At 38.8% G+C, this 24,214-nt stretch overlaps 1 protein-coding gene across 4 annotated transcripts in view; it reads left to right on the top strand.

The window, feature by feature from the left end:
- CDKAL1 (CDK5 regulatory subunit associated protein 1 like 1) overlaps positions 1-24,214 on the top strand; it is a 701,044-nt gene that overhangs the window by 561,158 nt on the left and 115,672 nt on the right. For 2 of the 4 annotated variants that reach the window (XM_054490535.2, XM_054490539.2), the window contains exon 13: positions 14,953-15,015. The exons of 1 other annotated variant lie outside the window; for it this stretch is intronic. In XM_054490535.2, the coding sequence (XP_054346510.1) occupies positions 14,953-15,015 (63 nt within the window). Of the gene's footprint in view, positions 1-14,952; positions 15,016-16,174; positions 16,296-24,214 lie in introns of those variants that run through there. One more of the 4 variants, XM_063665867.1, reaches the window with a different exon arrangement.

The raw sequence follows: 24,214 nt of genomic DNA on the forward strand, positions 1-24,214 counted from the left end.
TCTCCAGGATGGTGGTAAATGGGACAGCCATGTATCAGAGCTGGAGAATAGACAGATTAAACCAGAATGTGCCAGAAAGATCCAGAGGAAACTTCTTCAAGAGGATGAAAAGGATAGAATGCTTATTGTGAATGCACTTCTTGAGAGGTGATTTAGATAAGTGGAAGAGAACTTGGATTGAATTGGTCATAAAGACATAGATAACCAGATAACCAACTGAGCTGCTTCTTCTTTTTTTGAGACAAGGCCTCTCTGTCTTCCAGGCTGGAGTGCAGTGGCATGATCATGGTCATGGCTCACTGCAACCTTGAACTCCCAGGCTCAAGCCATCCTCCCACCTCCCACCTTAGCCTCCTGAGTAGCTGGGTGTAACTATAGGTGCACCACCACACCTGGCTTTTTTTTTTTTTTTTTTTTTTTTTAGAGGCAGGGTCTTACTGTCTTGTCCAGGCTGGTCTCAAACTCCTGGCCTCAAGCTATCCTCCCACCTTGGCCTACCGAAGTGCTGGGACTACAGGCATAAGTCACTGCACTTGTCCATCAAGCATATTTTTTAAATGACTAACTCCAGAGAAAACAAAATATACAGACAAGAAAATATAATTAGATATTACATGGGTAAAATCTGAATAGCATGTATATGGTCATGGGAAGTGGAGGTAAGAAATATATACGTAAGTAGAGTGGGCAGGGGAGGGAATGCAAGCTCATCTTCCCTAGAGGGAAGTCAGGAGATAGTATCTAGTAGTAAGAAATTACCAATAGCAAAAATGACATGTTACTTGGCAATATGGAGGTAAATACCAAAAGAGTAAACTAAAAAGAGTTGAAGGTAGTTAAGGAAGCACAAATGGGAAAGGGAAGCTGGGAAGCTATGTGGAGCTGGTTGGTTCTTAGATCATATACATGGATAACTGATTTTGAAAAAACTGAAAAAATAAGCAGATGCTTTAGGGGGTTTAAGATTAACAGAGTTGCTAAAAACAAACAACATACACAAAAATAGACAAACTCTCCAAGATAGAATCTTATTTAGGTGTACATGAAAATAAAGAGCTAAAAAGATGCTAGAGCTGAAAAAGAAAAAGAAGCAAAAAGAACATGTAGCTTCCTCTACAATAAATAGAATGAGAAAGAACTTCTAAATTGCCTAGGAATTTAAAACGTAAAAATAAAGATGTTTATGATCTTGGTTGTTAGTGATAGAAGAAGCCAATAGGTCCAGACACTGGGTAAAGAGATGGGGTTTAATTTACTAATAAAATACACAGAGCAGATACTCAAATCTTTAAATGAATGAATGCTTATTAAAATATAGTTATTACAGTTTGAAAATATAAAGCACTATCTGTGTCAAAAGAATGTTTGGACTTTGACATTGATTAAACTTACTTTAAGCATAACTCTTTTAAAATTATCACAATCAGGTAGTTCATTGAGCTCTTCTAAGATACTCCTGTTATTTTACATTCTAAACATGTTGTGTGTTAAACCAACTGGCTTTTTTTAAAAACACCTTAGGATCCTCTTCCAATGAAAAAAACAGAAAGCATACAGTATATGCAGTAAATGGATGGTTAGGACCTCTTTCTTCGGTATGTCTCTCTGAAGAGTTAAGGAAAGCAGAGAAAGGTGGAGATGAGTTTGGCAGGGACGGGAGAGCAGTATCCCGAGGCTGAGTGGAGAGGCCTAAGCTAAGCCCCTGAAAGTATGCTTCTTGTGATGGGTGCAGGGCCTCCCTAAGAATGGAAAGGATGAATGAAGAATAGTAGGACTTTAGCCTGCAGGAAGGTCTATGGTGGTGGACCTGAAGCATCACTTTCTGCCTGTTTGCTTATTTCTTAAAATGGTCAGGCCTGTCATTTGATACAGAAACCTTCACTGTCTGGGCATCCTTTTCCCACTTGTGTGAACATGGGTTGATTTCTGAAAAAGTGATTATATAACACAAATTATATATAACTAGAGTTGTTTTAGGTGTTAGAATGGGTGCAAGGGGAAGCTCAGCTACTTTATTTTTCTCTTGCTTTGCTCTTCTGTAATTTCCTAGCCTCTTGGCCCCCCTTTCCCCCCAACCCCCCTCCTCCCCTTACACACATGCATGCCTGTACCCCTCCTGCCGATGGCTGACAGTGTTGCTTGGCAAAGAGCCAACTTCAGAAATTGTCATCCGCTGGCTATCTCTGTGTAGTATCCCTTGCTCTACAACATAAAAAAGAAAATCAACTGATTTCTGAAGTGACAAAGACGAGAGAATGGAGAAGATTGAGCTGTATATTAAATTGCTTTCTGGTTATCAAATAAAGACTCCTTTGTCATAAAGGCCAAAGATAAAAAAGAAAATGTGTATGTTTAATATATGGAACAAAAATAAGTCTATTTTTGACATAGTACTTGAGGAGAAGATGGGTCAAAAAGCCCAGCCACCCCTGAAATGAATTTTAGACTCTTATTATTGGTATGATGGGCCAGGGAGAGATATCAGTGATGGTTGCATTGCTGATAGAAATGATTTTTTACAGTAGGTGCTAAATTAGATGTAGAAAGGAGAGTTATCAAACCTATATTGTCATGTCTGACCTTCCAGGTCTCAGTCGAGGAATCATCATAAAAACAAGTTGTGAGCTTATCTAGAGATGCAGCAATAACTGGCACAGAACAATTTTCAAGCTTCACTTCAAATGGGGTGACACCAGGGGTTATTCGGGGTCAGGAGGGAGATGCATTGGCTTTGATCAGTTTTTAGAACTGTATAGCAGCTTATCTGTGGGTCAGAGAAATTTTGTTTTCTCCATTCTTTTTTCATCACTTTTTCCCTTGGGTGCGATGTGGATTAGCTTCTGGAAGCTGGTATGAGGCTCTGAGCATTAATAGAGTTTGCGCAGATCCAGACTGTTTTCGCAATACTGGGCTCAAGCTCAGCCTCACTGAATGTTAGATTCAGTAAAGGCACGTTACCGTCTCTCCATAAATAAAAGGAAGAGAAATACTTAATGACAATATAGAAATACATAGAACTCCAAGATACTAATTAGCAAAACTCACACTGCATTTATTTTATCCAGTTGCACAGTGTTACTCTCTCATAGTTATATCTCTAACATAACTTCCTTTTTTAACTTTTTGTTTAATTATATTGCCTGTCTTTACGAAAATAATGTATAGGTATCAGGCATTATTATTAAGCAAATGGTAAAAAATAAATAAATAAAACCACTTGCTGTCACCCTTCCTAATTTTAAAAAATTTATAACATAGCAGAACTTTTAAAACAAAAATAAAAACAGTGTAATACATAGATAGCAGCGAGTTTGTTGCCCCACACTACCTGCTAGGTTTTGAGGATGGGACAGACTTTGAGAGTTTTAGCACTGTAACTGCTAATTTTTCTAAAATAGCAGTGTGAGAATAGTTATCTTGTCATATGTTAAAGGAACATTTTAAACTTTAGAAATAACTGAAACTTCTTCATGCATTGGTAATATTTATATCAAGAATGTATCTAGAAATACTAAAATTATTGGAAAGTAAAATTCAACAAGACTTGGATTAAGCCCTATTTGCTTTGCTTTATCAAACAGTTTAGATTCAGGGTATTCAAAGGGGCAGGGAGGACATTGATGGGGACACAGTGTTTATTCTTGTAGACTCAGGTATTTGGGTATAAAACCTAGTGTCTTCAGCCAGGTGTGGTGGTTCACACCTGTAATGCTAGCACTTTGGGAGGCTGAGGCGGTTGGATCACCTGGGGTCAGTTCAGAAGTTCAAGACCAGCCTGACCAACAGGGTGAAACCCCGTCTCTACTAAAAATACAAAAATAAGCTGGGCGTGGTGGCAGGCACCTGTAGCCCCAGCTACTTGGGAGGCTAAGATAGGAGAATTGCTTGAACCTGGGAGGCAGAGGTTGCAGTGAGCTGAGAGTGTGCCACTGCACTTCAGCCTGGTCGACAGAGCAAGACTCCGTCTCAAAAAAAAAAAAAAAGAAACAAATACAAAAAAAAACCAAAAACCTAGTGCCCAATATATGTATATATGGATAGCAAATCAGTTGTCTGGCTACATTCTGGACTGCAATTAATTGTTTATTTACTTTTCTTAAGGTAAGAAAAGACTGTGCTATATAGCTGTTGATTTTTTCCTTTCCTAATATTTTTCTCTCAACAAAAGATACTAAATGCTGTCATTCCCCTGTTCTCTATGGAACTTGTCATTGGAGAAAGGAGCAATCTTTATGAGAGTGCAAACATACTAAAAAGAAATTCATGCCTCAAATATAAATTGACTCAAAGCAAAATCCCTGGGGAACATGTTTCAAATTATGAAATTTTTACAATGATTGTCTTGAAGTACTATTTATAGTTATAAAAGTAATAATTCCATCCAGCACAAAAATTTGCATTTGACTTAGTAATCTGGTAAGCACTGTTAATACCAAATGTCAATATTCAGAATTTTTGAAATTAATTCAACAAACATTTATGCACTTACTGTGTGCCTGGTTGCTTGGTTAAGTAATTATTTCTTCCCACTAGTTTGAAAGCTCTATTGAGTCCAGTGGCCTCATCCAGCTTTCTTTCTGTCTCACTAGTATGGTGTCTGCACAATGGGCACACCGTAAATGTGTCGAATGAATATGTCATTCAATTAATCACCTAAGTTTTAGAGCTCAGCGAATGGATTTTAGATATAAAGGATGAGAATGGAAACAGAAACTGGTTGGGAGGCTCTGATGAGAAATAGAAACAGCATTTGAATATCTACTCACAGAGGAATGACCAAGTAGTACTGAGGTGGCCTAAGTTCCCAGGTGCTCAGGGATCAAGTGATTTAACTATATAAGGTGAGAGTGGGAGAGTGTAGCAGGAATGAAGGACAAAGCAATGTGGAAGCTCAGGTTACTGACAAGAAATAGATTGAAGTGTTGTGTCATGAATTTAGAGCCTGGAGGGAAAAGGTGACCTGAATGGATACTTTGAAGAACTAGAAGTTTCAATGAAGGTAAAATTGAAATGTTGTGAGGCTAAAGGGGTACACAGCATTTTTTTTTTTTTTTTTTTTTGCCATCACCCACGTGCAAGGCACTTGAATAAAGTGTTACTGAAGGAAGGGATGCTATCCAGATGACCAAGACATGGTTTCTTTCTTCAAGGTGGAGTTGACTCACCATGAAAGTGGTAAAGAGATATCTGGAAGCACACAGTTGAGTGGGTTCTTTCTGTTTGGGAGGATCCTGCATGGAAGAGGTGATCTTTGAATTGGGCTCTTTGGAATGAATTTAATACATGGAGATGGTGGCGGAGGCATTCCAGGCAGAGAGAGTAGCATTAGCAAGATGTAGAGTCAGAAAAATGGAGGCTCTCTAAGGAACAAGACATTGCCTTTGGTGTTAGCTGGAAAAGTGGGACAAGCTTTAATGCAGTACTTGAAATTTGATTCTCTGAGCAGTAGGGAGTCCTAAACAGAAGAGTGCCATTAGTTGACCATGCATTATAAAGCTTACTCTGGCCTCAGTAAAGGGGGATTAAGCAAGGGTTCTAAACTGTGGCTTCACATTCTCATCACCTGGAGAAATTTTTAAAACCCCAACTCCTGGCTGCACCCTGTATCAATTAGACTATCCGGCACTGGGACGCACACCTCAGTATTATTTAAATCCCCAGGTGATTCCAATTTGCAGCCAGGATTGCAAACCAACGGTTTAGAGCAAGGGTTAGCAAACTCTAAAAAGGGGCCACATAGTAAATATTTTCAGCTTTATAGGCCATACATTTTCTATTGCGACCATTCAACTTTGCCATCATAGCAGAAAAGCAACCATGGACAATGTTAATAAAGGAATGAGCATGGCTGTGTTCCAATAAAACTTTATATATATAAATTTGAATTTATATAATTTTTACATGTCACAAATATTCTTGTGCTTTTTATTTTTTTTTCAGCCATTTTTAAATGTACAAACAAATTACAGACTATACAAAAGGCAGCCAGCAGTATTTGGCCCACAGGTCATATTTTGCCAACCATTGATTTCGAGGGTGAAGATTGGACAGAGGTACTCCAGGAAAGAAAACAATACTATAATAATCCAGATAAGAGGTAAAGTTAACTATTGTGGTCAGTTAGAAGGTCAGAGTGAAGGTTAGTGATATTGAATTGATATTTATAGCAACTCGTGTTCTTGTGGGCTGCTTTTGAGCACCCAGAGGTTGTCATACAAAGGACGTTTGAATGAACCATTGTGCGGTATGTGGTGTACTTAGTGCCCTCTGACTTTGTCTTTTTATTTTGCAGGGATTTGAGCTATGTTGTAAGGCTGTTTCTGGCCTAACTGCTAGTAAAGGCTAATCATTTTGGCAACACTTATTACTGCAAATTAGTTAAGTCTCTTGCTTTCCTTATGTGCTAGCCTTGCCTTTGTTACCAAATAATGACCTTTCCTTGCAAAGAAATGTTCTCTTTAGAAAATAAAGTGAGCTTGATAGGAAGAAGGTATGGCAACCTACATTTTATTTTATCACACATCACTGAATTAACACAGAATTTTCTATTTGCATTTTCTTCAGCATTTGTTGCCTAGTTAAAGACCTGCCAGGATAAATGGTGCCTGCTCCTCTACTGCCCCCACTCCCTGTCCCCTGTGAAAATGAGAGGCTGATGGTTGCAACTTCCTTCCTCTAAGGTTATTTTAGAAACCGTAAGGCTGAAAAAAAAAAAGTATTTCCCACTGATATCTACTGTGATTTAAAATCAGCTGTACATTTCCACATTTGCTTGGTTATTTTATTTGAATATCATTACAGTTGGGTGAACAAATTCACTTACCTATTTTCTAACTTCCACTCTTAGAGAAGTCTGCTGTTTTGGTGTCCTCTAAGAAATGCTTACTCTTTGCCTCCAGCACTTGGATATGTGAGAAACTGAAGACCCTGATAACTTTCCTTGAGTCTGCTGTAAATGGATGGAGTGAAAGAAATTCAAGACAACAGTCAAAAGCATTTATGGTCATCTTAGTTATTTTGCAGACCCAACTAGAGAGTAAGGGGTGAAAAAATATATGGAATAGAGCCACAGCCTTCTTTTTCTTTGTTTTCCCTGCCACCCTCACAGTAATTTCTCACAAAAGAATAAGGAAGTATTATATGTGCCTTATGAAGGAAAAGCATTTGAGATTTTGAAGAGTCTGCCTGTTTCCCTGTGTATTTTGGGGTATTTTTTTTTATCACTAACTGTATTTCACATCATTGATGTTATAATTGATTTCTAAAACTTGAGGTTCATGGTTTAAATTCCAGGGACTTTTTTTTCCCTTCTTCTCATTGATCTTAAATGAGTATTATCATCTTAGGGACACTATCAAAATATGTATAATATAAAAGTGAGATTGTGATTGAGCGCTGATATTGTCAAGTGGTTTTAATTAAGCTTCTGATGCTTTACACATTGATAACACAGTAAAGAGTCCAGTGTATTAAGTTAGCTTTCCATTTATTTTTCAGAAGCACTTACCAGGTAGGGGACTAAATATACAGCAGCAGGTTGTACTGCAGCCACAGCCTTACTGTGCCCCAGAGGAATTCTTGCATAGAGAGTCCATTCTTTTATGGAAAGGAAGAGGTCAAGAAATAAGGCAAAGCTGCAGGCATAATACAGAGATTAAAATGACTGATAGAATTCAGAACACACAATGGTAGTAGCTGAAAGACAGTAGGGAACCGATCCAGAATCATAGAGGCTAACAGTTGGAAGAGACCTTTGGGATCATCTTGACTAGTGTTTCTCATCTTTGGCCACACATTGGAAATACCCGAGAGCTTTTAAATAATACACTTTTTTCCAGACCCCAGAAGACCAATTAAGTCAGAGTCACTGGGGCTTAGGATTGAAGCTTTGGTATATTTTAAAGATTCACTAATAGTTCTAACCTGCAACAAGGATTGAGAAGCAGTGGCCAAATCTAGCGTCTTCATTTTATATAGGAAGTACAAAGCAGATACCTGGCCCAAGACCAAACAGCTATTGTTTGCTAGGATTTTAACCTCAATCTTCTTATCTTCTTGCCTCCCTCACTCTACATTCTCCCTGTGTGATCCCATCCCTGTCCTGCTTTAAATTACACCAATATGCTCATGACTCCCAAGTCCTTTATATGTAACTTCTTTCTTATTTTCTCTCCAAATGTCTCTCATCTTCCTCAAATTCCCTATATTCAGAACTGAATTATCCTTTTTTCCCCCAGTCTCCAAAACCAGTCTCAGTCTAGATTCTTCTGTCAGTGAAGGGTACTTCTCCTGTTTGGTTATCTGTGCCAGCAGGCTGGGAATCCTATTCTGCTCTTCCCTCTCTGTACTCCTATCTAATCAGTTACCAAGAGCTGTCTATCCTGCCTCCCAGCTGTGAATCAGATCTGTCCCACCTTCTCCCCTTGCCCCTAGCTTAATTTAAGGTGTTATTTTTTTTCTGAGTGATTTTGCAACAGCTTCTCGTACTGTCTTCGGCTTCTTGCCTTTGTCCCACTTGGGCTTTATCTTTAACACCATTAGGAGGCTCTTTCTGAAGCACAAATTTGATCATTTGTCACTGTATTTTTTGCATTATGTGTTCTAATCATTTAGCCATTTCTTCAGCCCAACTAGGACTCCCTTTTCTCCTGTCTCCATGTGCCTATATTCAGTCTACTTCCTTATAGTCTACAAAAGCATAATCCATCTATGGAGTCAGTTCTTTTATCGTGCTTTTATCAAACACTGAACTCTCCCATCAGAAATAACATTTTTCTTCTTCAACCAAATGCTGTCACATTGCTGACTGAATTTAATGGGCCCAGCGTTGCCTACACCCTCATTTTGGAACCCACCCCCGCAGGAAGTTCCCAAGGTAAACATCAGACCTGCCTTAGCGTCAGTCCACATCCTTGGTAGTTAACACCTTCACTTAACTCAGTGTTTACTGGCTTCTTCATTTCCTATCCCTGACTTCAGTGTCCCTTATTGCATCTTAGTAAGCCCTTGCTCTCTGCGTGACTCTCCCAGTTCCTGACTAGTTCTTCACCAACGACCCCTTGACTCTCAGTCATTTGTTGTTTTCACCTTGCACCTCTTGGCTCTTTCGGCCCTTTTGCCTTAGGATGTAGTTTTCTAACTTCTACTGAGTGTCCGTTTCTGTCATGTAAACCAGTCCTGGAGCCCTAGCATGTATTACCTGGAGTTGCACTCCAGTCTCTTTTGGAATTTTTTTTGGTCATAACTCTTGGTCCCCATTAGACCACCATTGCATTTTTGCCTCAGGCACTCCTGCGTGACTCTATTCGGAACCTGATTGTCCAGTTCGTGAGTTGCCTTGACTCCTTATCTTTTCCTCCTACCTTTCTGCTCCCTGCCAGTTGACAGGCTAACTACTTAGGCTCTCTACCAGAAAGGGAGCAGGAAAAATGCAGCATGCTGAAACGCAAACCCGCTCTTTTGGCTTCTTACTACGAAGTATGATGAAGGCTTGCAGAACATTTAAATTGTATTGTAGTATACCTTAAATATATCAAACCCTTTGAAAACTTGTAGGCTTTATCATTTTTAAGAATCCGTATGTAGAAATGAAGTCCATAGTCTTATTATAGCTTTTCCTTATGATAACACCATTTTATTTGGGAAAACTTTAATCAACAACTAGAGAATGGGTACAGAAAGGATTGAATTGGCTTGGGGAACCAAAAGAAGTTAAGTTCGTGGATACTGCTAAAATTTGATTGGTTATATAACCTCACATTCAGAATACAAGCTGTTATTACATGCTGAGCTCTGTTGCATATCTTTGATGAAAATTGGAATGATTACATTGTCTGGAAACCTGAACTGTTAAAAATACTCTCTTGGGGTCTTTAGTTTTGTTTGGTTTTGTCTGAAAAGAAGTTTAAACATGAGTATAAGAAAAAAAAAAAAAGGTCATCAGTGTTTTCTGTCCTTGGAGAGTGGAATATAAAAGCAATTTATGAAGTGCCTATAAGATGAAGATTACAGAGGTTCAGCTTCTCGGGAATCTAGAAGTTTTACCAAACATGCATACTGCCTCATTTGTTAAACCCACGGCAGCCCACATAGAATGCAGGACGCAGCATGTAATTACTTTTAAATATCCTCTCATCTCTGTGGCCTGTACTTTGGGATTCATGATGAAGGTAACTTGAAGGTACCTTTTACAATTTGGGGAAAAATATTTGCCATACTCACTGTACTCTGGCCACCCTTGTTACAAGTCCATCACACAACTTGTTTAACATGTTTACTTTTTAAACGCTTGGAGAACTAACAGGTGGTTGCATGACTGAGATGTTTGTTTTAACAGGCTAAAAACTGGGAGGTAATTTAGACATACGCTATGATGCAATAGGAAAATACCTAATTATTCCATTTTTGGCTCAGCTTTGCGTTTCAGTTAAAACTGCTGATAGCAAGGCTTGACAGGTTTTGTAGAGTAGTTCCCTTAACGTTGCCTGTTTCAGTTAAAACTGCTGATAGCAAGGCTTGACAGGTTTTGTAGAGTAGTTCCCTTAACGTTGCCTACATAGGAGAAACTGGCTCACTAGTAATAATGGCCGTGTTTTAGTTACTTGTATAGGAAACTTACTTGGCTTTAGTGCTAGAACTTAGTAAAGGATTTCTTCTCAGAGCTTCTGTCATCAGCAGTTACGGTGTGAATACAGACGGCTCTGAAAGCCCCATATCTATTTCAGCATGCTCTGGAAAACCACTTGGAATATTTTTTGCCTGTACATAGAAGCACTGAGGAAATATCCTGAAAACAAGACAGCTAATTGTTATTATGCTTGGTACGTTCATCCCAGTGTTTCAGTATATAGGTTATGATTGGCTCTTGGAACTGTCCATTGAGCAAATAGAAGGAGCCAGGAATTTTGCAGGTTAGTTAGTTGTTCATGTGGTTTGGAGTTAAGGGACTACTGCCGGAAGTAGACATGGTCAGGGATAGAGTTTCTAGATCGGGGTGGTTACCTTTCTCTATAAAGGGCCAGATAGTAAATACTTTAGGATTTGTGGCTGTATTTCAATAAAACTTTATTTAAAAAAAAAAAAAAAACAGGCAGTGGATCAGATTGGCTATGGGGCCCTAGTTTGCCAACCCCTGTTCTGGATTCCAGAAGATACTCCACTGGGTTGTGTGACTGATCTCAGAGGGAAGAATAGCAGTGGTTTTCAGTTAACTGGGCGGATACCTATAACCTTCAATATGCCAAGACTTCACAGTATTTGTATATAATAAATTTGTTGTCAGAAAAGGCATTGTTTCTTTACTGGTTCTTTGGGGCTAATATGAATAGTGTTACTTAGTTATACTCCATTTCTTTCCCAAAATCGAGATAATTAGGATAAAAAGCACGTATAAGTGTTAGCTATCAAAGCAAAATCAAAACCTACATTAAGTCACACAAAACAACTTCTGAATATTCCTTTTCCACCTGCCAGTGCAAGCTGGTCGCTCAGCCATTTCTGATAAGCCTCAGTTCTTGGGGTATCTCCTAAGTTTAATACTGATATGCTACCTATTTTATTTTATCTAGCATAATTTCCTTTCTGAAAATATTTTCCCCAGTGTTTTATATCAAGACTCCTAACAAAGGAACTGTTAGTATCCGTCATTTTTCTTCTGATTGAAGTATAAGCCAAGAACTGTTTCACCAAGTAAGTGGGTGTATGGGAAGAAAAGAAAAAACTATAAGCTAATGAAATTTTGATGGGCAAATGACCTGTTCAAAGCAGATTCCAGGGCTCACAGAGCTAACATTTCATTAGCCACAGGAACTGTTTCCAATCATCTTACTGATACATCTTTGCTCTCCAGGGGAAGAGAGTGTTAAATTACTTTAGAATTTGATGGTCAGAAGCACTGCTCAGAGGTGGAGAGAGGAGGCAGGAATTTCGGCTGAGCTGTAGGAGAGAGGACTTTTCAGTGGGTGTCAGAAGGTAGCAACAAGGCCAAGTGATTTGAAGGACTGCCACTGGAATTGTGACTTCAAAGACAGCTCTGAAATAGGGAAACTGATCTACAAGGAAACTATGAGTGTGTACAAATGATTTTATTTACAAGGTCCTTATTAATATCAGGTCCAACTGCTTAACTAAGGAGACGCAGAAGATTATGTAGAGCTAGGCGGGGGTCTGCGGCATTGGGGAGGTATGATAGCTGTGTCCTTGAGGACACTGGAGGAGGTAGAAGATACTTCCCTAGAACACGGGATACCAGTCAAGGATTCATCACAAGTGAAGACAGAAGCAGTCTCCTGGCAGTTGGAATAACATCAGAGTAGAAACAGAAGCAAGACAGGGGCAGTGTTAGGGACAAACAGACCACCTGTGTGACAGAATTTTAAGATGTGGTTGTGGGCTAACCTATGATGGACAAGAAATAAATTCTGTTATTGCCAGCTGGGAAAATGTTCAATATCTGTTCTAAAAACATTGATTACCTCTGTAAATTTAGAAACATTCTAACCTTTAAATAGAAGAAAGAAATTCTTAAGAATTACCAACTTAAGCTGAGATCCCTTCTCTCATTCACTCTTGCTGAGGGGACAAATTGATGCAATATTTGTGAGGAGGAGGCAGTTTGACTTTACCTGTTAAGGTAATAAATGTGTGTACTGTCCGATCCTGAAACTGGACTTCCGTAATTTATTATTTTTAAATACACTCAGGCTGGCAAAGATGTTTGTGCAAAGAATATGATTATATTAAAAAATTGAAATGAATTACAGAAAAGTTTGCATTTGTAAAGTTTTCAGATGTCAAAAACTTTGAAAAACTCCCTTTAGGGAATTGCTGATGTGTATGTACAACCAAGGAAGTTTTGGGAGGACAAATTGTGTAGTGGAAAAAGTAAATTTCAGAACAATGTATAGTCTTCCTTCCATAACTGCAAGTTCTACATCTGCAGATTCAACAAACAGGGCATCAAAAATATTTAGAAAAATAAAAAATAACAGCCAGGCTTGGTGTCTCACGTCTGTAATCCCAGCTAGGAGGCTGAGGCAAAAGGATCACTTGGGCCCAGGAGCCCAAGGCTGCAGTGAGCTATGATTGTACTGCAGCCTGGGCCACAGGGTGAGATCCTGTCCCTAAATAATAATAACAAGGGTACAATTTAAAATAATACACATAAAAATACAGTTTAACAACTATTTACATAGTATTTATATTGTATTAGATATTCTAAGCAATCTAGAGATGACTTGAAGCATACGGGAGGATGTGTATAGGTTATATGCAAATTCTGCACTATTTGACATAAGGAATTTGAGCATCAGCGGATTTTGGTACCTACGGGGAGTATTGAGGGACAGCTATACATAGAATGACCTCTTTTCTTTGAAAGTAGTAATCAGTGTGTGTGTTTGTGTGTGTGCATAGAAGATTTGGACCCATACACAAATTGCTTATGGTGGTTATGGGGCAGGGATCACAGTGGATGAGGAGAAAGCCACTTTTTTTTTTTTTGAGACGGAGTCTCGCTCTTTCACCCAGGCTGGAGCTGGAGTGCAGTGGCACTATCTTGGCTCACTGCAAGCTCCGCCTCCCGGCTTCACGCCATTCTCCTGCCTCAGCCTCCGGAGTAGCTGGGACTACAGGCGCCCGCCACCGCGCCCAGCTAATTTTTTGTGTTTTTAGTAGAGACGGGGTTTCACCGTGTTAGCCAGGATGGTCTCGATCTCCTGACCTTGTGATCCGCCCGCCTTGGCCTCCCAAAGTGCTGGGATTACAGGCGTGAGCCACCGCGCCTGGCCAAAAAAGCCACTTTTATATTAACTAGTTGGCTCTAATAAGAGAACCTCATACTTCTTGCTTCTCACAGATACACTAAGGAGCAGGGGATGGAGAGGTGACTCATGTAATGCCTGGGTTCAGCTCAAGAAGAACACGTCATTAGAAATGAAAAGAGCCTTCTCTTTCTTTTTTCTTTCTTTTTTTGTTTTGTTTTGTTTTGTTTTGTTTTGTTTATTGAGATGGAGTCTCCCTCTGTTGCCCAGGCTGGAGTGCAGTGGTACAATCTTGGCTCACTGCAACCTCTGCCTCCCAGGTTCAAGTGATTCTCCTGCCTCAGCTTCCTGAGTAGCTCAGATTACAGGTGTCCACCACCACACCCGGCTAATTTTTTTTTGTATTTTTAGTAGAAACTGGGTTTCTCCATGCTGGCCAGGCTGGTCTTGAACTCCTGGCCTCAAGTGATCTAACCCCTCGGCCTCCCAAAATGCTGGGATTACAAGCATGAGCCACCATGCTCGGCCAAAATAGCCTTCTCTTCATAGCTAATCTATGAGGCTTATGTGTCACCATTACAGACATTAAGAGTTATATATGCCTGTATAACTCATACATTCATTTATTCATTAACTTAGCCAATATTTATTGAGTGCCTACTGTGTGTAAAACACCATGCAAGGCACTTAGGCTATATAGCAGTGACACAATAAAGGTATCCTCACAGCTGAAAGCTCAAGCAGACAGACCCAAGCCGTAACCAGGAAGCCTGAAGGAGGTGTATCGTTTAAATGAATGCATGTCTGTGCCCAATTCTGAGTAACAGCAGTTGGTATTACAATGAAATTGGAAGTGCCCTGTGTATTAAATTTTCTTTCTTTTTCAGTTTTTCTTCATTTTAGTCTTAGCTATGTATTTTCAAATACAGTTTTTGATGATGATTAGTATTTTAGTTATGAAATCTTCTAGGAAGAGGTCACCTGGCTGCTCTGTGATAATGACCCACATAACAGTAAAGTGACTTTGGTTTTTAGTTGCATCCCTGTGTCTCCTCAGCCTCCACAAAGGACGAATCTCTTAAAAAAAAAAAAAAAAAAAAACTTTATGTATGTAGAGATATATACACACGTATATTTTTTATCTGCTGTCAACTCAATTGTTTGTATGTTGGTTTTTTTTTTTTTTCCACAGAAAAAGCAAAGGACAAAAGATCTTTCTCGGGTATTTCATTCTTACAGTCCATATGATCACAAGGTAAGAGAAGCATGTTAATAGCATATTACGTATTAAAGTATTTCCGAATGTATAGTACAATTTTCACCAACATATGGTCATTCTGAAATACACTTACCAATTGCATTTATACTTCAATTTAAATTTTTTAGCTCTTTATCCCTTTTAAAGAAAACAGAAATGTTATATTTCTGAACTATAATAATTATATTTTATTCACATTGAAATCTAGTTACATATTGGCACTGAAATCTCAAAGACAGTGAAAAGACACATTTTGGGGTGTATTTTGTTTGGTTGGTTTTTGTTTTTTCTTTCCAAACACTGTACTGGAGGAACTTGGGTTTTGGATTGGTAAAGATAATTGAAATGCTGACTGCAAAACTTGATTCTTCATTCCTCCTGATAGAAAGTTATTTTTCTAAATAAAAATCCTAATAAAAATTAGTACATAGCATCATGTCTGAAATATCTACTGCCTGGAGCTTTGCTACACAGAAAATGACCAAATAGCGTGACGACCCCCATGAACCCATCCCACAGCTTCATAGATTCATAGTCAGTCAGTTTCATTTATACCCTACATTCTCCATCCCTCATATTTGAAGAATTCCTAGACATCTTTTCACTTGTAAGTATTTTACAATATATTTGTAAAAGATAAGCACTCTTTTAAAAAGAAAAAATATATAGCCATTTTTAAGAAAATGCTTAACACCACATCTTCATGGGGAAATAGATTACAAGGTTTCTGAGACTTGTGCAAAACTTCTAAACCATGTAGGATTCCAGTAAATCTGTTAATTCGAGGTGATTTCAGAAGCAAACAAAAAATTTGCACAGTTGAAATGCTAATATAAACTTAAATCTTTATCTATGAATTTACAGAGAGACATGTGGTAGGGATTTTTTTAACTAGCCAAAATAAGTAGTGTGAAAACTACTTTCCTCGGTTGAAAATACAGAGATGTCTGGATTCAGGAGGGAAAAATTGTGCCAGTTCATAGAAGTTGAAAGAATTTGAAACACTAGCTTCTAGTGTTTCTATAGTGACCAATTGACTTAAGCACAAAAACTTGTAAAAGAGATGTTTATGCTTCATGTGACCATGGCGATATGTAATACTAAAAATTATATCATTCCAAGTTACGTTTTTCAAGCTAAATCAATCACATTGCAGAATGCAGCAATTTGTTTGAAAGAGATTGAGAGAGCCAATGGGGTCTGACAATGCAGACAGAAGGAGCAGGCTGATAAGTAATACAACAGCAAAAGGAATGAGATTGGCCAGATTTCTGAAGGTAACGTTGCATATTTTTTTTTTTAGATGAAGCCACTTAATGAACATAAGTGCAGCAGTGGCTAAAGTTAACATTTAACAACAACAACAAAAAAGGCGATGGCAAATCAGAGGTTTTGCCTGGCTTGGCTAAATTTCGCCCACTTGTAACATTTTTAAATTCGCAGTTAAGGGAAATTCCATTCTTCTTTTATTAGAACTCTTAATGGAACCTAGCCATTTGCAGCTTCTACCGGCTTCCTCTTCATATCCTTTGTGGCATTGTATCAAAGTCACCTCAGATTATTTTGGCTTCCCTTCATTCCTCTACAACTTAGTCATCAGGCAGTGAGGAATTGAATCTAAATGCTTGATGGAGTTCCTTTTGATCTTTAAGGTTGGTAATAAATTATTGTAAATAGCTAGACTGCTTGATGAGTGCCTTTTGAAGCTCCTAAGTTTTGGCTTGTTGGCATTCTGTTTTATTCTGGATGTACAGTAGCGAAGGAAAATGGAAAAGTTTTATTCCAGGCAGCTCCCGGCCCCCTTAGTAGCCTCTACCTACTTTTCTAAGCTCCATCCAGGCAAATCTATCCATGTTACTTTTAATATTGTCTCTCATCGATTGGAATGTCAACAAAGACTAGAACCATAGGGATAAAGTAACATGCACTATTTTTCCTCCCATAAATTAATAGAGGGTTGTGTTTAAAGTTATTTTGTCATTTTAATTACCCACTTATATTCAAGCAAATTGGTTTTCTAGGCAGATAGGTTTTAGTGTAAAATGTTTTACAAGATGTGGTTAAAGTTGGTTTAGACATCTCATGCTCAGTGAGATTTCTGGCGTGATCCTTATGAAAATATATACATATATTGTCAGTGAAAGCTTTTATGAAATACAACTTCAGTTGTTCGGGATTTGCTTTAATGCAGGCTGGTGTATTGGCTTATGCCGGTAATCCCAGCACTCTGGGAGTCTGAAGCTGGAGGATCGCTTGAGCCCAGGAGTTAGAGACCAGCCTGAGCAACATTGTGAAACTCTGTCTCTATTTAAAAAAAAAAATTAAAAATTAGCCAGGCATAGTATGGCACACGTGTAGTCCTAGCTACCGGGGACAGGTTTAGGCAGGAGGATCACTTGAGCCCCGGATTTCGAGTTACAGTGAGCTATGATTGCACCACTTTACTCCAGCCTGGGCAACAGAGCAAGACCCCGTCTCTAAAAGAACATTTTTTAAAAAATAATTTCAAAGAGCAGAGTGGATAGGGTACAATAAAATAAGATTGCCCATGTGTTGGTGATTATCAAAACTAAATGATGTTTGGGGGGTGTTCATTATTTTATTCTGCATTTTTCTATATGATTGAAATGTTTCATAATAGAAAGATACAAAAAGTAAAATAAACTGTGGTCTGCTCCTGGGAGTGAATGTTGTGACAGTTTGCCTCTCTAGCTATATTCATTTTAATGTTCATTTTCCCCTTGACGTACGTTTATGCCAAAAAAAAGAACAGTCAGCATTTTAGTGGATTCATCATGCTGAGTAAACTCAGAAATGCAACTCCTATTCTAAAGTTGGCATAATTTCCTGGGGTTTCATCCCAAATTATAGTGGGTCACTTAAATGACAGCCTTGCCTACTAGAAACTGTTAAAACAGTTGTAATTACAAAGGGTAGTTAGTGCAACCATTTTGTTCTCAGTGAGTCAGTTGTATTTGCTCCTTTCCTTCCCCCCAACCAAGATTGCTCCTGCCTGACCCCAGACACAGGAAAGTCACCAGGTTAAACAAACGTGTTGTTTGAGTGAGCCCAGGTGCATTTCTTAATCATACCCCAAAGCCATTGTTTAGGTTGTAAATGGTCAGTTGGTTTTCTCTTAAATGCTGTTGCAAAAAGCAAATAAAGCTCAGAGCAAAATGTGTACCCAGAATAAGGCTTAGAAAATACTTTATTTCTTGCACTAAGAAATGTTGCTTGAGACTAGAAGAATTTCATTTTTGTTTGTTGCCTCTGGTTGCATGTCCATTTCTTAAACTGTTTTCAGGAATTCTTATCATAAATAAAGACTCATACAAAAGGGCTTGACAAAAGTTAATTCCCATTTATCTGTCCTTCTAAAAGAGAACATTAGTAAGAGTAATCCAAAGTAGCAGATAATCTGGTTATATTTTATGATTATGTTATTTCCTTTGTCATTTTAATAAACAGGTAATGAACATAACTTGTATTATAGTTTCTGAAACATACCATACTAAGTACCAAGGAGGGTTACAGGGCCAGAGAGCTTCCAGGTCACAAAAAGTCCAACCTGGAGTTGATTTTTTTTTTCTTTTGATAAATCACAGGTAAGTTAGAGTAGGCTATAATTAGAACACTTTTATTAAAACCATGCAAATTAGCATGTGCTATTTGTCCTTGGCCTGAAGAAGACATTTCTCTGCACATAAAAATGTCTTCCTGTTTCTTTCTCTCTTTCTTTTTTGTTAGATTTTATCAGAATTATGTGTTTAGGGGGAAATCTAGGTTTATTAGCCAAACACACATGTTTATAATCTGCTATTGTGAAAAGTTATTCTAAAAAATTGAAATGCTTGGAAGGAAAAAGTTCTATTTACATCTACAGTGGTTTTTAACATCTGCAAAATTAGTTTCTAAACACAGTTAATCTGCATGAATTAATGTACACTCCACCACTAAAAGTGAGTCTTTAACAGGTAGTCACTATTTTTCTGTATTTTGTGAAGTGGGCTTCTTGCTTTCTTTTAGTGGCTTGTTATATTAATAATTTTCCTGCATATACATGTCAGTGGACACACTTGAGAAGAAACATTGTCATCTAGCTCCTGTGTTGGTGAACTGGGCTTTTCTTTTTCTTTTGGTAACTATCATTATTTAATTACTTTTCTACATATGTATGCATGTATCAACTGAACTAGAAGCAAATTCATATATGTCATTAAACATGTATGTATTTATGCACTTGATAAGTTAGCCTATGAGTAGAAAGAAAACTAACATTAGTGCTTTACTCAACCAGAGCATCTTTTATGCAGCAATCTCACCTTTTTAAAACAGCTCAGAACCTCTAAAAAAGCCTATTTGGGCCCAGATTGTTAAAATTATTGTGTAATTCTCCTTACCCACCTCATTACTTCTTCAGTCTCTCATCCACAAACAGTTCAATCTTTTTTTAAAACAAATCAGTTCAAACTGATGCCTGGTTTCCTAAAACACAGTCAACACTAATAGCAGGTAAAAGAGGGTGGTTATTGCTTCAAAAAGTCAGAGCTCTAGTAAGAAGTGACAGCATCCTAAATGAAAGCAAGGACGGGCCATAAAAACTATAAATCATTAACAGAGGAACTCCAAAAGTGCAGCTGCCCAAGACCACTTAATTTGGACCGAAATACCCAGATATCCCTATATATTTCAGTAGCCTTAGGGTAAAATAATTGGGATCAGTTTACATTCAGAAACAGATGTTTTGTTTAAAAATAGAATTTTTAGAAACATTGGTATTTTAGGAATAACTTTTACTTACCTTGAAAAGTCTCAGGAACTGCTGCTTCTTAATAAGGTAGGATAAATGAAGTATTACTACAGAGAGTGGTTGAATAAAAGAAGTAATAGGCTAAACATGGTGACTCATGCCTATAATCTCAGCACTTTGGGAGGCCGAGGCAGTAGGACCACTTGAGGCCAGGAGTTTGAGACCAGCCTGGGCACATAGCAAGAACCCATCTCTACAAAAAATGGGGTTTTTTGGTTTTGGTTTTGGTTTTTTTTTTTTTGAGATGGAGTTTCGCTCTTTTCATCCAGGCTGCAGTGCAGTGGCTTGATCTCAGCTCACCGCAACCTCCGCCTCCCGGGTTCAAGCAATTCTCCTGCCTCAGCCTACCCGGCTAACTTTTTGTATTTTTAGTAGAGATGGGGTTTCACCATGTTGGCCAGGCCGGTCTCGAACTCCTGACCTCAGGTGATCCACCCGCCTCAGCCTCCCAAAGTGCTGGAATTACAGGCATGAGCCACCGTGCCTGGCCAAAAAATGTTTTAAAAAGAAAATGAGCCAGCTGTGGTGGTGTGTGCCTGTAGTCCCAGGTACTTGAGAGGCTGATGCAGGAGGATCTCTTGAGCCCAGGCAGTCCAGGCTGCAGTGAGCCATAATTGCACCACTGCACTCCAGCCTGGGCAACAGAGCAAGAGCGCATATATAAAAGAAAAAGAAAAAAAAAGCTCAGGCCGGGCGCAGTGGCTCACGCCTGTAATCCCAGCACTTTGGGAGGCCGAGGCGGGCAGATCACGAGGTCCGGAGAGCGAGACCATCCTGGCTAACGCAGTGAAACCCCATGTCTACTAAAAACACAAAAAATTAGCCGGGCGTGGTGGCGGGCACCTGTAGTCCCCGCTACTCGGGAGGCTGAGGCAGGAGAATGGCGTGAACCCGGGAGGCGGAGCTTGCAGTGAGCCGAGATCCCGCCACTGCACTCCAGCCTGGGCGACAGAGCGAGACTCTGTCTCAAAAAAAAAAAAAAGCGGCGAAAGAGTGGTTGAATAAGTGTTGATAGTTGGGTAAGGGACCAAAAAAATGTGTTTGAGATAAAAGATGAGGAAAGTAGAATCATTATCACCCCAAATTATTTACTTAATTAGATGCTATAAAATATTAGTCTTTGAGATTTTTATTATATTTTTATCTTAAAGAAAGACTCCTCTAAGCTGGGTATGATGGCTCATCCCTGTAATCCCAGTACTTTGGGAGACTGTGGTGGGAGAACCATTTGAGCCTAGGAGTTTGAGACCAGCCTGGACAACATAAGGAGACCCCTGTCTCTACAAAAAAATTAAGAATTAGCCAGGTGTGGTAGCATGTGCCTGTGTTTCCAGCTACTCGGGAGGCTGAAGCAAGAGGATCCGATGGCTTAAGCCCAGGAGTTCGAGGCTGCAGTGAGTTGTGATCGCACCACTGTACTCTAGCCTCAATGACAGAGCAACACATTGTCTCAAAAATAGAAAAAAGAAAAGAAAAGATAAAAGACTTTACTAGGCATAACTTGAGTGGGATAATTTTAAGTAGTGTATCAGGACAATGAATTTTTAATTGTAGTATTAAATATACAAAAAATATTGATATATATTTCAATAATCACACTTTCTATGACTACCTTAAGAACTGTTGTTAATTCATATCTGCTAGTGTACAGGGAATTCATATCTACTAGTGTACAGTAAAATATAATAAAAATGTAAAATATTTTCTACAGCTTTGGGCAGAGGTATACAGCAAAAATCTATATCAAAAGGCTTGGGTTATACCACCATCCCTTCTTCCCTCAAAGACTAGGTGTCTCTGTGACATCAAGTTTCTTAAATATGGAAAAGGGACAGTTTCATTTCAGATGTCACTTACTGATTTACATTGCTCTTTTAATCAGATTTGTCTAGTGATTTAAGATTACAAAAGTCACTTCACCCAGCTCTTTATGTTTGAAGAATAATGGCCATTTGACTCAAGCCTAAGAGCCACGGTATTGTCAAGCCTTCATTATCTCCTGTGCTTTGAACAACATAATGTAGCAACAGAGTGCTTTGAGTTGTTTTTCTAGAGAGAGAGATGTGGGTTTGGATTATTGCCTGCTGGCCCTGTTGAGCTTTGAGCTATCTGCTGTCTGGAAATAGCAAATTCAGTTTTTAATGGATCCGGCACTCTATGATAGCCAGGTTTTCATGGCACATGCAGATAAAGAAACAAGTTATTGATTTGGCATGTTATGCCATGCTTAAAACAGTTCTCTGCAGCAGATTGTCCAAAGCCATTTGTGCACTTAACTCTATTTCTCATCTTTGGCAAAAATAAAAAAGTGTTTAAAAAGTAATTTTAGGGATGTTGTTAAATATCAGGAACAATTGAATAAATGTCTAGTTGATGAGATTCCCTATTGTTTTACTGATACATGTCCTTATATGAAAACCGTGCTCAGGGTATGCCCTTGAAACACAGGGAAGTCAGTACCTCAGTAAGTGTTAAATCCATTTCCTCATCCTCCTCATTCTAAAGCCAAAGGAATGACCCAGCCTTGAAATAAGGACATACTGAAGAGCTCTTTTGGTGTAAAATCTGTCCTTTTGTTTATTAAAGTATCTTCCCTCTCAAAGTGACCATACAGTTGTTACCAAAGATGCAGACATAGCTGAGCTGTTTCCTGCTTCAGCAGAGGGTAACCCTAGCCATTCCTTGCATCCTCATCAATGCCAACCTAATCTAAAGGCATTTTTCCCATTTTTAACCCTTGTCAGCTTGTGATTTGAGTAGCAGATTATGTTTAACAATTATACCTATACATTTTGGCCTAATTTTGATATCCTACCTGTATACTTTTTCCTTTGCCTTTTTAAGATGGCATTATTCTAAAAATTAAGCATGATTTTTTACATATCAGTTTAATTTATTTTCTTACTGTAACTGCAGAGATGGGTAGAATGGAGATATTTACAAATGGCAGAAATTCAGTGCGCTTAAGATGACATATCCAGAGACCATAGATGCCAGAATTTTTCTCAGCCAGTTACCGTGAGGATTGACAAAGAGATTGAAATCTGAGTAGACTTTTATTATGATGATTAGTATTGTAATAAAGCAACCATTTATAGCACACCCTGTAACCAGCACTATTCTCAAAGCTTTACATATGCAGATAACTCATTTATCTTTATACCAACGTTCTAAGGTGAGTATGCTAGTAAATTACAGAGCAGTCTATCTCTGGAGTCCGTGCTCAACACCTCTATGCTACAAGTATCTGAAAATCTAGTGTCAAATGCTCTAGTGAACGATGGATTGACAAACATAACTTAAGCTCAAGGTCAAAGTGAGCCTTCTTCCACTACCTTTCTTCCTCTAACCCCAAATCTAAACCTAAGTAGGTAAACTAGAAATCAAGGTGTGGCTGGGCGTGGTGGTGCAAGCCTGTAGTCCCTGCTACTAGATAGGCTGAGGCCAGAGGATCCCTTGAGCCCAGGAGTTCGAGGCTGTAATGCTCAATGATCATGCCTGTGAATAGCCAGTGCAGTCCGGCCCGGGAAACATAGGAAGATCCTATCTCTCTTAAAAAAAAAAAAAAAGAAGAAAGAAAGAAAAGAAAAGAAAAAACAGAAATGGAGGTGTGAGAAGGAATAAGGAGAGACAGAAGATAGACCTAGGCAGGAGGAAAGCATCGAGGACTCCATTAAATGATTGCCCAGTAAAGTAGACAATAAAACCGTCAAGTTTATCCTAAAAACCGCCACCCTCACCTCCACTCTTCCCCAGCCTGATTAATTCAACGTCAGCATGGGGCAAAGGAAACATGATTTAAGCTGGGCCTTAGGGCTCATACCACACAAAGACTAGCAGGTGGTTGGTAGGCCCTGTTGGGCACTGGGTTTCTAATAGAATCCTGTCCAACTTGCTTTTCTCCCTGACACCCCTCCCATGAGGGGTGGAGTTGAGGCAGGTTGGCAGCACAGTGGTCCCAACCAAAGGATTGGAGTTTTTTAGGGCCAACACTGCAAGGGATATCCAAGCCAGAGAAATAGGCTCAGCCAGAGGCTAAAAGCCTAAAACAGAAAAATTGAAAAGAAAATCAGCTAAAGTGATAATATGTGGAGATGGGAAAATGGCAGCAGGTCAGGAGAGAAGACATAGGATGACATCCTGTTCAGTTGATGGCATTTGTGACTGCCTTTTATGGACAGGTGGGGTCACAGTGCAGAGATTGGAAAGTTTCCTAGGTCATCATTTAAGAATACCCTACTTAGCAGCATATTCTCTCCCCTGCACCTCCCCATCCAAGAACTCCCAGTAATATCAGTAATAGGGAAAAGGCAAAGTTCATGATGAAATCCTTTGCTAACATTCAGTATAAAAGTATTAATAAATTAATCAACAGGTCTACATAGA

The sequence above is a fragment of the Pongo pygmaeus genome, chromosome 5 (genome assembly GCF_028885625.2).
Source record: "Pongo pygmaeus isolate AG05252 chromosome 5, NHGRI_mPonPyg2-v2.0_pri, whole genome shotgun sequence".
Classification (NCBI taxonomy): Eukaryota; Metazoa; Chordata; class Mammalia; order Primates; family Hominidae; genus Pongo; species Pongo pygmaeus.